General features: G+C 39.1%; 1 protein-coding gene across 2 annotated transcripts in view; it reads right to left on the bottom strand.

Moving 5' to 3' along the window:
- Positions 1-14,431, bottom strand: part of plekha6 (pleckstrin homology domain containing, family A member 6) — a 91,105-nt gene that overhangs the window by 27,003 nt on the left and 49,671 nt on the right. Inside the window, exons 8-12 of one of the 2 annotated variants that reach the window (XM_059329833.1) lie at positions 13,030-13,608; positions 11,434-11,914; positions 10,663-10,749; positions 6,690-6,743; positions 322-393 (exon numbers count right to left, since the gene is read on the bottom strand). In XM_059329833.1, coding sequence (XP_059185816.1) covers positions 322-393; positions 6,690-6,743; positions 10,663-10,749; positions 11,434-11,914; positions 13,030-13,608 — 1,273 coding nt within the window. The remainder of the gene's footprint in view (positions 1-321; positions 394-6,689; positions 6,744-10,662; positions 10,750-11,433; positions 11,915-13,029; positions 13,609-14,431) is intronic. The other variant, XM_059329835.1, reaches the window with a different exon arrangement.

The following is a 14,431-nucleotide window of genomic DNA, read 5'->3' as shown; positions in this document are numbered from 1 at the left end:
TCTGATGGTATGTATTGAGCTCCATCCTCATTGCCAGGAACTTCTACCATGTTAGCCAAAAGGTTGGCCATAGACTGAACTTTACGTTGATTTCCCATTCTTCCCCATTTCTTTTTACAAAAATGGCTAGGCAAATCACCATTCCCAATCATTCCCCATGTTTTAATAGCTTATCATAAGAAATGTCTTATGGAAGAATAAGAAAAAAGTATGGCACACAGAATTATTTTATACTTTAGGATCCAGATTAGCGGCCAAGACCATTGATCAAAAAGTGTGAATGTTATTAGTGTGAATATTATTATCGTGTACATAACTTACACTGGTTTCAATCTCATTGAGCTTCAGTGTAGGATGTAACTCTCTGCTGTAGACATCATGGAAAGGAGGCACCTGTGGATACAAACATTGAACAAACTGACTTAATGATCAACATCACGCAGCATCAACAATAACAATCTAATGAGAGGAAATCTATTCAATGTTTACGTTCTTTATTCTGAGGACACAACGCTTCATAATTTCAGAAATTCATTGAGATCAAAATGTCTTTGTTGGCAGAGAAATAATTGCCACTGCAGCCTCAGTCAGCCTGAGACAGAGCTACACTTCCTCACCAAATGTCAAAAATATAAACTAATTAGAAAAATTTGAATCCATCAAAAAAGTTTTTTTTAAATGGTCAGATGAGGAAAAACTGCCGTTCCTCCTCGGGGAAGTGAATGACAGATTGATTATAATTAATTTATTGTAAATATTGCTTTCCTTACTGTTATCTTTTTTTTTTAAACTTCTGACGCTTGCTTTGGCAATATGTACAGTATTACGTCATGCCAATAAAGCCAAAATTGAATTGAATTGAATTGAATTAATTCTCTGTCAACAAAGAAGTTATTACTTGATGGCTATTTGTGATTTTTTTGTCCTGGCTGAGGTTTTTTTTCCCACAATTTCTACTAAATCCAACATGTAACAGCTGCCCTCAGTGAGACGGAGCCTGAAGAACTCCATGAAGCCAATCTTCAGTCTGATACTAATAAGATCTTGGAATAAGGACGCACACCTGCACATTGCCTCATTTTTAAACATCACAGAAGCTCTTTGGTTCTGCTCTCAGAATGAAGAACTAAATTAAAAGATGTCATGATACATCTTGGGAGTGTGGCTACAGTATAAATAAGGGGAGAGTTTCAGCATCCCTCTACCACACCTCGAACACAGTTGTTCCATTGGCATATACAATGTGTCCTCCTAAGATCTGTGATTGAATGGGAACATGATGAATGTATGTATAACTAACAGTAATGAAATGGTAAATTGATAATACACACTTTTATGGAAGTGACATATTAGCTGAATAATTCCCAAAGAGGGCACTGCAAAAAAGGTGTGTCTAAAAACAAGATAAAAAATAAGAAATAAGAAATTAACTCTTAAAACGGTAACACTTTACAATAACCAACGAAGTAATGTTTATAGATGGTTTAAAGACCAATTATTAACTATTTACAAAGTGCTATACATATTTAATTTTTAAATGTTTTCAACCAATTTGTTAAAAGTACATGAATAATTTCAAAATCATTAACACTCTTAATATGGTGTTAAAAATGTTAAAATGAGTGCAACTAAAACTATTGATAAACTATTTATTATAATTTAACTGTTTGTTAATGGTAAAGTAACTATAAACTTACATTAATATACCATCTATTTGTCATTTATGAATGATGTAGTTAGTTAAACATTAATAAATTATGTATTTACCATTCTAAATGGTCTATATACAGATTATAAATACTGATTAAACATTAATAAACTATCTGTTTACCATTTATAAATGATGTTTATTGTGTAGTGTTACCCTTAAAACAAGATAAATTATCTAACACTTCTAAATCTAAAGGTTTTTTTTTTTTATCTTGGTAAGAAACAAATAATTTGCAGGTCACTCTGCTCTGGCCTATTCATCGCTGCTTGCAGCTTTAATTTATCTTGTTTTAAGAGTAAATTTCTTATTTTAAGTGTTCAACATGCTTATTTCTAATCTTAATTTAAGAAATCTTGTCAAATGAAATTATCTGTCCATGCAGCAAGATCATTTCCCTCAGATTTAGTGTTTTTATCTTGTTTTTAGACACCTTTTTTGCAGTGGGTTCCTAATGGATTGAAAATACTGAGTAAAAATCGAGGTGAAAGGTTTGAAGACATCAACACGACTGTAGAGGAAAAGGCTTTGCTTTAAGATAGACCTTCTAATAGTCTGCACTGGTATCTGTGTGTGTACATTCAACATCTCAAGAACGCTTTTCACCCTTAGTTTGTTTGAAATCCATGGAGGTCTCTAACTCAATAAACGTGTTTCCATTAAAGTCTAATCAAATTTTGCAGAAAGAAAATGTGAATTAGGGACATTTCCATCAACTGGTTAGATTATATCGAATAAATTAAGCTGCATAAGCGTACTTTGGTCAGAAGATGGCAGTGTAATGTATTGGTGTAGGCTAATCTGTCAGTTATGTTATAAAAAAAATATGAAAATGTATAGTGATCAATTAAACATATTTGTTGTTAATAATAGTGTTTTTTTGTTTGGCTTGACCGGGCCTCAGTACTTCATTTCGTGCCTCATCATGTGCATGCATGTGTTGTTGGTATGACAATAAAGAATTCTTTAATCTTAATCTTAATCTTTAAAATATGATTTCATTGGAAATCAAGACCAGCTGTAACTGATGCTCTCTGATCTAAAACCAAACGTTTCTTAAATAAAATTGTGGGGAATGGGTCAGCAAGGTGCTAAAATAAAAGCTCTTGTCCACAGCAATATTTCACTTAAAGTGATGCAATGACACTTAATTTTAAAACTAAATACTATAAGTCTGCTTGTTGATTCTCTCACAAACTATTTTCCTCCCTTCTGCTATCTCAGCTTTCTATTTTGCAGGGTTAACATTGCTGCATCCAGGGCTTAGTGCCGCCCAACACGTGGTGATTGACGTAAAGAAATACAAACAAGCCAGAGCGTTTTTCCCCTTTCACAGAATGAAAATGGGGACAGCCAGCTCATCAAACAGTACTACAGTTCTACTAGTGGACGTGGTCACACCTGCAGTCTGCACATCTTTAGCATATATTGTCTACCTAACTCAACATGCCACTCAACTTTTGTCACAAGCTGTCGTCATCTCAAAACCTGACTACTGTAACGCCTCCTGACAGGCCTACCAGCCTGCACAACAAAACCGCTTCAGATGATCCAGAACGTGGCGATGCTTCTGGTCTACAACCAGCCAAAAAGGTCACATGTCACACCGTTGCTCATTGAGCTCCCCTGGCTACCTACAAATCTCTCATGCTGGCCTACAAAGTTGTCTCCGGTACTGCACCCAGCTACTTGAACGCCCTGATTCAGGCATAAGATACCTCACGACCATTGCGCTCTTCCAATAAACGGTGTCTGAGCGTGCTTGTACGGCGTGAGTGAGGCTCGTCACAGCCTTATTTGTTGGTGAGGGCCGCATGGTCCTTGCAGTGGTGGTGTGGACCGGGGTGTGTCCACTCCCTAGGACTATGGCACAACGGATAGTATCATCTTCTCCTGTGTATTAATGTATTTAGTATTAATGTATTCCCAGAGTATTCACACTTTTCTTTGCTCTCTCTTTCACAGGGTGTGGAGCTGTGGTCCTGCTCGGCATCACTCCTGCTGGTCTCACTGCCGTGGATCTGGTTCGGCCCCAGATAGGAATGCTCCTCTCCTGGTGATGGTGAGTGTAGAGTGGCTACACTCACCATCACTACTGGCCAATGGTGGCGCTTCATCTCCTGCTGCTGTCTCCTCCCAGAACTCCTGCTCCTCTCTGTTTCTCTCTCAAACGTCTCTCTATCCTCCCTCCCTCTCCCCCTTCAACCTCTATCTACTCTGTTGATCTGTACAACGACATCTATTGACGTCTGTCCGTCCTGGAGATGGATCCCTCCTCTGTCGCTCTCCCTGAGGTTTCTTCTTCTTTTTCCCTTGTTAAAAGGGTTTTTTGAGGAGTTTTTCCTGGCTGATGTGAGGGTCTAAGGACAGAGGATGTCGTACCATGTACAGTCTGTAAAGCCCTTTGAGGCAAATCTGTGATTTGTGATTTTGGGCTATATAAATAAAACTGACTTGACTTGACTTGTCTGGCTCTGCCCCCCCGTTGGTCCAAGGCAATCCAGACTCTTTGCATTTCTTGTTCCCCGCTGGTGGAACACACTACCAGTTCCTACCAGAGCAGGAGCGTCCCTCTCTACCTTTAAAAACCTCCTGAAGACCCATCTCTTTAGAGAGCATCTTCTCTCCTAGACCACACGATAATTCGACTTCTTAAAGAATTGTCACTAGCACTTATTGAGGCACTAATAGCACTTTTTGCACTATACCCTGATTGTTTCCCTTTTTTTTTCTCCCTGTAAGTAGCTTTGGATAAAAGCGTCTGCTAAATGACTAAATGTAAATGTAGAACTTTCCAGCAGGTGTCTCACCTTTTGGTTTTGTTTTCATTTACTTGCTAGTCAGGACCGGTACGCCTTGCCGGTGAGTAGCTGCAGACTAACATAGTTGGTGTTTAAATATCATATGAATGAGTGTATAATTTCATTCATTAATTCTGTGTTTTTTGTGTTTATGTTTGCATTACAGGTTTACAACCTAATCAACGTCACTGTATAATTTTCTAATTAATGCCACTAATAAGCTAACTAGCGGTAGGCTATCGTAGTGTAACAGCTACCCAGTGTGTGGATGCTTGTTGTGTGTGTGGACTTAATAAAAATCATAAGTGACTGGAGTTGTATCCGCCGTACCTGTCCCGATAACCCTTCCAGAGGGGAGTTTATTAAACTATAGGAGATAAATTAGTAAAAGTCTGGACAGTAAATGTCCAAATTTGTAACAAGCCAAAATGTTACATCGACAAAAAAATGTCAGTATGGAGCATAGCAGAAATAAGCAGATGAGGGAATTTAAACAGACCCTTGCAGCCAAGCTGAAGCAGAAAATAAATTAATTTACAAAGAAATGATGGAGAAAATGTAAGCATAAATATGTTTGACTTTGAGTGACAGTATGGACAACATGCAGACAAGACAAGGACTGAAGAAAAGAGAGGCAGGCTTGGCTAAGTAAGGAATATCTGCTCTATTAGTGGTCTTTACAGGCCTTTGTCCATGCCTTACTAATACGACTAGACTGAACGAGCAGACACTGGCTAAGAAGATAGCTTATTAGTTCCAATGTCAAAAAGACAATTCAGAAAACAGTCCAGCTGGAAAATGGAAGCAGTAGTATTAGTTAAGGGTTAGCCCCAGTGCTTTAAGTGGGCCGGTACTCTCCGGTACGGAGTACCGGCACTTCTCGATTTTAGCCTCTTGCGTACTGGGACTTTTTACGGTGTACTGGGACTTCTCATGAGCTCATAGTACCCTGTCCAGTTCTATTTCTCTCTACTCCTATGGCTATACTACATTACCCAGTGTGCACCGGGGTGTGCCGTCTTGCGAGTCGAGTGTGCTGGAAAGGACGTGACGAAGAGATCTCGTGGACGTTGAATGTCAACAGCGCGAGTCGAAACCCTGTGGTCGAAACCAGTTCAGTTTAGCCTACAGCTTAATGGTCTAGTGAACCAATCCTGGTCACAAATGTTGGCGTGGCCCCAGAAGGGCCAGAAAAGAACCCGGACCGGCGGTGACGGTGAGAATGACACGGGAGGTCAGACAGAAGTTAATTTTGAATTAAGTTGAAATATAATCACAATTGTCTTATACTGACAGTCCACTTCTTTTGACACATCTGTACAATATAAAATCCATGTCTGTCCTTGATGTGTGTCCACAGGGTATGTTCAGTACCTGTCTATTGTTTTGTTATGATAGAAACAAACACAGGAGTATGTCATTTAATTGATTTACTTTGCAAAGCTTCTCCAATTTGGTCTCCATCTTTTATCCATGTCGGTTTTTGGTGTGTGTGTGTCCACAGGGCATGGTAGGTGCCAGTTTGTTCCTTTGTGCATCAGCCTGTAAGCTACTTGAGGACCGCCCCCCTGAAGACCTCCCTTGGGCCACATGCAAGTGAACAAACATCATTTGTCTGGAAAGTTCAATAAAACAATTTTCTTTTTAAAAATCAGCATCATGTTCTAGTAATGGAGTATATCACTTAATGTACCAACGCTCACCGCCTAATTTACCTGGCAACAGTTGAATAAGGGGAGTACCGGCACTTATTTCATTCCACTTAAAGCACTGGTTAGTCCATAACAGAAGAGCTATGATTTAGTGGTGCTGGAGGAAGCCTGCCTCCCTGCGGTGCTCTCTCCTCTCTTACTTGTACACAGAGCTTTGCAGTTGAGGATGAGTGCTCAACCATTCTGGTAACCGTGCCAATAAGGTGGCTTCCCTCGAGCACCTGAAGATGCAGCTCAGATTACAGACACCTGACAACAAGCTAGTGTAACAGGATGGATGGATGGAACAACACTGGAAATGTGTTAGGGTAATATTTTTCAAAGCTAATTTACAGGCAAGGGAAGAAGAAACATGAGAAAGGAGTTGTTTAAAGGGAATAAAGAGGGAGAGAGGGACCAGGCACTGACAGTGCAACACTCACTGGGAAACAAAGAGTTTAAAAAAATGTAGTGTGCTCATCCTCTTACCTGCTGGTCTAAGTAATCAAGGTTGCGCTGGAGCTGAAGGTCTAATATGTCCTCCTGAGCCAAGCAGCAACAACAGCGACACACATGGAAATCACACAGACACATACTGTACAGATAGAAGGCTTTCAGATAAGACAGCAGCAAAGCAAAGCACCAATCTGCCAATCACACTCAAATTGGGCAATGATCAATTGTAGCACTTTAAATATAATTAAATAGATGTTACTGACTGCACAGTTTAAGCTGTGAATTTCACTGTTCTTGGCTCTTTTTAGCCAATAAAAAACAAAAGTAAAAAAAACAACTCTCTGAAGTCTGAGAAAGAAGCCCCAGAATAAATAAGCAACAGAGATTTCTAAGTCGTACTTGGTCATTTGTCATAGAGGTGGTTTAGTTGTTTTCTCATGGTGGTTTAGTTGTTTTCTCATGATTCTAAACGTCTTCCCTCAATCTTTCCCCAGCCATCCTCTAACTCTAACTTTTTATTATTGTCACCGATCATGATGATGTCATTCATCTTCCCCTCCTGTCTGTAGCGTGTATTAAGTGGGATTTAATTATCCACTCCTTGTACCTTTTGGACCAGAGTGTCACACCGTGGTGAAGTGGTGTTTTATTTTGTGTTCTGGTGTTGTTACTTCCTGTTTTATTTTGAAATAGTAACTCTCCTCTCGTTTCAGGTCACTTGCCCTTCCCCGTGTGTCATCTGTCTGATTGTCTCCCTAATTACCGATTGTGTTCACCTGGTGCTCCCTTCCCTCCATGTGTTCCAATAGTCTGTGTTTTCCCTTGTCTTGGTCCAGTGTGTTTGACCCGTCACCATACCAGCCACTTATCTCCTTCTTGTCACAGCTTGTCTTGTTTTCACCTTTTGGATTCGTAGCAAGAGTGATTTTTCTTTGTAATTTATTAGTTAAGCGCAGTTCTTAGTTTCATAGCTTTTTGAGTCAGCCGTTTTGTTTTTCCTCCTTTTGGAGCGATTTTGTGTTCTTTATTATTTTTTCCCCTTTAGTCCTGATCCAGTTTTTCATAGTGTTTTAGTAGAATCTTTTATTTTTCCTATCAGGTTTTGTTCCTCCCTTTTGGAGCACTTTTACTTTGAGTGAGTTTTTCCCCCTTATCTTAGATTAGGATTTTTATATTTAGTTTTTAGTGTAGATAGGTTCATTGTTTTTCCTCCTTTGGAGCGACTTTTCTTTGTTTAGTTTTTACTCAGAGTCAGGTGTTTCATAGCCCTTTTCTTTCACTCTGAGAGGACTTACTCTGTTGCATTTCTTGAATAAAGAAGCTTTAAGTTCACCTGCTCTACATCTGAGTCCTGACTTGAGCCCGACCTGACACAGAGTGCCTGCCTGACACACTCTACCCCCTTTTTCTGTCTCCTCCTCACTGATACGATGCAATATTGTATTGAGCATGTTTTCCCCATGAGCCTTCATATGATGTGCTCGACGAAGGACTTACATGGGTAATGTAATTACAACCGAGCAAACTTGGTTACTGATGATATACTACACTATACTATACTATACTACATGGGTGAAAACTTCTTCAGATGATTTTCGTTAATCAATCATATTTGTAAGGTCAAGAAATAATAGGTAAGGATCAATTTCTTGCTTCAACACAACTGCTTACTCACCAAAGTGCATTGTGTGAATCATTGGCTTTCATTGGAAGCTGATGTTGTTTTCAAACAGTAAAAAAATGCCTCAAATGGTTCCCCCAGTGTCCACTGTTGAGGGCAGTGAAATAGAGGTGGTTCATATGTATAAATACTTAGGAGTCTTAATTGATGACTCACTCACCTTCAAGCCACATATAGAAAATCTTGTGAAGAAGCTGAGGCTAAAATTGTTTTTTTATTTTAAAAATTAGTTGTGTTTTACTTTTAATGTAAACAAGTATCTTGTCACTGCAACATTTTTGTTCTGTGTTGGATTACGGAGGTCTTTATGAATGCTGCTGTTTAATGTCATAGAATGATTGCTAACTGTAAGATGTCCACTCACCATTGTGAGTTACACTCTGGGGTAGGATCATAGACGGATTACCGCATGGGCAAAGTGGGCGTGTGCCCAGGGCCCTAGAGCCAATAGGGGCCCTTGGCCTTCAGATTCTTTTTTAATTTATTTTTTTGGTACAATTTAAAAATATATTGGAATGAATGTGGCTTTGAAAATGTAGTATGATAATAAAATCAATTAAATGCTTTAGAAATTATAAGATTAAATCAGTAATGTGTGATGACACAATACGCTGGTCGATGGGGTCAAAGTTGAAAAAAGTGCGTTTTTAAAATGGAGACGTGGGCGCTCAATGGATCAGCTAAAAGTACACAGAGGAAAGAAAAAGCTGAAACGGCTGAAACCACACTATGTAACTGGCCGTAGAGGCCAAACTGGTCTGAGAGTTGGACTGTGATTACTTTATCAAGGACTTTTCCTCAAAGAAGGCCAGGACAAAGCTGGAGGTTTAGGTGAGTAGTTTCTAGGACTGTTGCCGGTATCTGAGTACTCAGCATCCGAGTGTCGTGTTCGGTCGGACGGTCGGTCTGGTTTTGTGCATTTGTTTATTACCATTACAACATGACTCCTCCATGGCACGTGCTGTATTTGTGTGTGTAAGTGCGTCTGTGTGCGCCGGCCAGCGCGAGGGAGAGAGAGAGTATTAATGGGACTCTGGATGCGCTGGTTGATAATTTCGTTTTTAAAAAATAGGTGCTTACCTATATTTTAATTAATACTGCAAGGGCTGGCTATTTGAGCTTTCTGTCTCTCCCATAATATATGTATCGTCCTGTACATGGCAGGTGCCAAACAAAACAGACCTAAAATGACAGTTATTTTGTGTGGTTGTGTGTTGCCTGGTGTTATGTGCGTAATGGGAAGAGCGCCTTTGCGCGCACAGTTTGCGTGTGTAGGCAGGGGCCCGTGGCGAGTTTGTGTCCAGGCTCCGTGGTCATGATAATCCGTCTATGGGTAGGATGACCTGCTCTGGCCACTCCAAGGGCTAGTCATTGGTAGACTTTATTTTATAAGGCAATATTGGGACTGCTGCCTTCATACATTTGCCCCTTAATTACTGTGAGAAATGCTGGATCACAAGGTCAATTGTTGCTTTCTGTCCCTTCTGCTCGTACGGAGTTGGGTTAAAGGGCATTATTTATTTATTTGAGCACTTTTAAATCCAAACTGAGAGTTATTGAGGCCAATTCCACAAAATGCACTTGTTTCTCATAAGGTGTTTAAGGTCTGTGTCTTATGTAAATATGTAACTGTATTTTGTGTTTGCTGACTCTTGGCCAGGGCTCCCTTGAAAAAGAGGTTCTTAATCTCAATGGGATATTTCCTGGTTAAATGGCACTTAATAAATGTACCAAAATCTTTTCCTTTCTGGCAAAGCCAATGTTTTGTTTATTAGTCCAGCAGCTTTCTTCTCCTCTGCTTTTACTGAAACATTGCACTGTTTCCTGGCACATTACTCTCATCAGCTGTGAAAACTGCCTGGCCATGTTTTGTTTGGTTTTCTATTTTCACTGCCCCAGTTTTGTCTCGTAAGTCTGCGACTTTTTTCGTGCAGATTTGCTATTTATTCATACTTGGCCTTAATATGCCGTCATAGGCATACTATTATTTCTCATTTTCAAGTGTACACTCACACACATACCACACACATTCATACACATATGCGCACAAGAGCGGTCCCAGTACAGTGTTAGGAACAGGCAAGCAGAGAGGAGTGGAAGAGAGAAAAGTTTGGAAAAAAGGTCCAGTCAGGGAGTGATGTGTACAAGGTTAGTGCAGATACACAGAGGACAGATGTGCACAAGAACCCCCAAAGCAAAGCTACACATACAGAACCAGTGCATTTAGTGCTGTGGTTTGAGACTGAGCCTCCACTACAGAACTGTCTGTATGACTAAGTATGTTACATATCTGAATATGTAATACAGCACATTACAGACACATACCATTTTATTGTGGATGGAAGGGGATACAGGGTAGTTGTAGTGGTATAATCCTTGGCTTAAAGACCTCCTATCACCAGGGTAGTCATACTGAAGGAGGGAGGAAAGGTAATAAGGAAAGAAGGAAGGGAAGAATGGAGGCAAGAATGAATGAAAGTTGTTAGAGTGGAGTAAGATGAATATAGTAACAGCATACAAAAACAAGACATTGATTTGTCATTTTTTCTTTCTTCCGCATTGCCTTTTTTAGAATCTTTTTGGACTGCTGAAGTTCATTTGCAGCTTTGTTTTCATTTTAAGGCTTAATAGTTGAGCCATTTTTTTATTTTATTTACTTTACAAAAATCAAAGCTTACATCAATCTTATTATCAGGGAAAATACAGTTTTATAGAATTTAGAATACAAACTACTGATTTGTTCTCATATGAATATATCACTCATTTCATTTATAAAAATCTGAGTATCATTCGTTCTTTTCATTTTCTACTGGTAATCAAAATCAAATAATGAAAAATTGACTGGTTATTTTGTTATTTGTTTTCTTTATTATAACACAAAAAACGAACAAAATGCTTGTTTTTTCATATTTCAATTTTATTTTTATTTATATGTGATTAAAATGCGATTAATTTCGATTACCGGTAATTAATTACAAAGCCTCTAATTAATTAGATTAATTTTTTTAATCGAGTCCCGGCCCTAACGGATTTATAAAAGGCAATAACCTTTTATATCAACTATGTAATCCTCCAGACAGGCAGTAATGATTTTACCTTTGGTGAGCTGAGGGATCTCCTCAGGCTGTAGACGGATGGATCAGCATAGATCACATCGTCCCTCATCCTCCCTTGAAACTGGTCGAAGCGGCCAGACGGTGATCGAGCCGGCGAGGCAAAGTTGCGTGGCACCGGTGAGTAGGGCCCCCCCGACGACGAGGACGGTGACCTGGGCACAGACCTGGAGCGGGGCTGTATGGACAGACGTCTCATTGTTGTTTCCATCCCACCATAGTACGCTGGCCCCCATTGGTCCCTGGGCATCGGGGCTCCATACAGCTGATGAGGGCCGTCCCTCAGAGAGTGGCGCTTCTCCTCAGCGGTCCAGCGCCGGTCGTACCCTCCCACAGCAGACACAGAACAGATGCTGTCAGGTCGGATGCCTGGTGGATACATAGGGTACTCCTCCACATACTGGGGACCACCAGGGTAGCCGTAGTATTCACCCCCACGGTTCACTGGATAGTAACGAGATGGGCTGGAAGGACAAAACATGTAGAAAAAAGCCTGATCAAAACATTATGTCATAATTGTGTGAAAACTGCATTTTAGGTTTGTTACATGCAGTTAGGAAGCCTTTTTGGTAACACTTTACAATAACCATCATTTATAAATGGTAAACAGTTTATTAATGTTAAATCATCTTTTAAAAACGGTATATAGGCCATTTAGAATGGTAAATTCACAATGTATTAATGTTTAACTAACTACATCATTTATAAATGACAACTAGATGGTACATTAATGTAAGTTTATAGTTTTACTTTATCATTAACAAACAATTTGATTGTAATAATAGTTTATTCATAGTTTTAGTTGAAGATGAAATAGATTTCATATCAACCAAAAAGGTTTACGTATGAAAAAAGTTGACAAAGACGAAAACTAAGGACATTTTCACTATAATTTTAGTTAGTTTTAGTTAGTTTTGTGACCACAAAATACAGTTTCAGTTAGTTCTCGTTTTTTTAAAAACTCTTTTTTTCTTTCAGTTAACAAAAATGTTTTTTCAATTCTAGTTTACGTTATTTCTTTAATTTTTCGTTAACTATAATAACCTTGATTAGAACAAACATCTTATGCTATCTTGGTTATTATTGTAATCTCCAACACATTTAATCACAGAGGGAACTAACCTCCATTAGCTAGATCAATTTCACTCATGATCAATAGCATATCAGGCTTCCAAGCAGTCATATGAAGTTCTGTAAGCATTAGCCACTTGAATTAAGAGGTCCTATGAGTAGATAATATTGCATGTTTAATATTGCCAGTGAAAATAGAAAACCAAACAAAACATGACCAGGCAGTTTTCACAGCAGTATGCAATATCCTCAAATATTCTCTAGGGTTGAAATTTGGAATTCGCAAGTATTTCAATGCCTTATTAAGGGTTAAATTTGATGAAATGTGCACATGGAAATAACACTAAAGAATGCATGCAGGTGTTCGCCCACATGCAGCTGGAAAAAATATTATCATTGTAAATGCCTTACAGTACAGCAAGCAGCATCAGTTTCATTATAGTATTGCCATGACCTCTGAAGCATCAACTGAAGGTAAGAGCTAAGAACAGAAGAAGACATGTTGTACCTGTTGAGGTCCTCCTGGGACGCCATGCCCCGCCGCTGGTTGACCCACTGCTGCAGCTGGGCCATGGAGCTCTTCCTCTGAGCCACCCTCTCTGGGACCGTCCTGGGGACGAAGCCCCTCCTCAGCACCACGTTGTCCTGCTGCTCCCTAGGGTCGTGGGATGGGCCAACACCCCCTTCTGGGTGTCCCTGAGGGCCACTATGTCCACTATGACTCCTGGGAGGAGTGGGTTTCCCATTGCTGTTGTCAGGCATGGCGTTACGAGGGCCGTAGTTGCCCCAACCGTTGGGATGGTGGTTTGGGTGGAAGGCGTGGTCACGAGCAGGTCCTCCCCCTTCATCCCGACCTTCTCCTCCTCCTTCTCCTCGTTTTCCATCACTCTTTTTCCCCTCCTGATCGGAGCAGGGGGTGGAGGGTGGCGGTGTCTCGAGGCTGTTGACACCATCGTTCTTACGGTGCGGGGGGAGATCACCGTCAGTTTTATTGTCTGTTTGTGTTGGCGGTCGCTGTTGCATTTGTGGTTTTGGTGCTTTGGTCACCATGGTGTGGTTGAGATCCACTGTGGTTTCAGGGTTTACTCTGTGGAATTTGAAGGAAAATTATCATGATTATACCATCACATTCCTCATTGGTACACTGCAAAAAAAAAAGTTGTGTCTAAAAACCAGATAAAAACACTAAATCTGAGGGAAATGATCTTGCTGCATGGACAGATAATTTCACTTGACAAGATTTCTTAAATTAAGATTATTAAATCTAGAAATAAGCATGTTGAACACTTAAAATAAGAAATTAACACTTTACAATAACTAACTCAGTGATGTTTATAGATGGTTTATAGACCAATTATTAACCATTTACAAAGTGCTATACATATTTAATCTTTAAATGTTTTAAACCAATTTCTTAAAGGTATATGAATCATTTCAAAATCATTAACATACTTAATATGGTGTTAAAATGTTATGAGTGCACATTAAACTATTAATAAACTATTAATTATAATTTAATTGTTTGTTAATGGTACATTAACTATAAACTTACATCAATATACCAGCTATTTGCCATTTATAAATTATTTAGTTTGTTAAACATTAATAAATTATGTATTTACCATTCTAAATGGTCTATATACGGTTTATAAATGATGATTAAACATTAATTATAATATTAATTGTTTACCATTTATAAATGATGGTTATTGTACAGTGTTACCATTAACTCTTAAAACAAGATAAATTAAAGCTGCAAGCAGCATGAACTGGCACGAGCAGAGTGCACTGCAAATTATTTGTTCCTTACCAAGATAAAAAACAACTTTAGATTTAGAAGTGTTATATCATTTATCTTGTTTTCAGAGTTAATTTCTTATTTTAAGCGTACAACATGCTTATTTCTAGAT

Source organism: Centropristis striata, chromosome 3 (assembly GCF_030273125.1).
Source record: "Centropristis striata isolate RG_2023a ecotype Rhode Island chromosome 3, C.striata_1.0, whole genome shotgun sequence".
Lineage (NCBI taxonomy): Eukaryota > Metazoa > Chordata > Actinopteri > Perciformes > Serranidae > Centropristis > Centropristis striata.
Note: the sequence above shows the minus strand (reverse complement) of the source record. Positions and strands in the feature narration are given on the sequence as shown.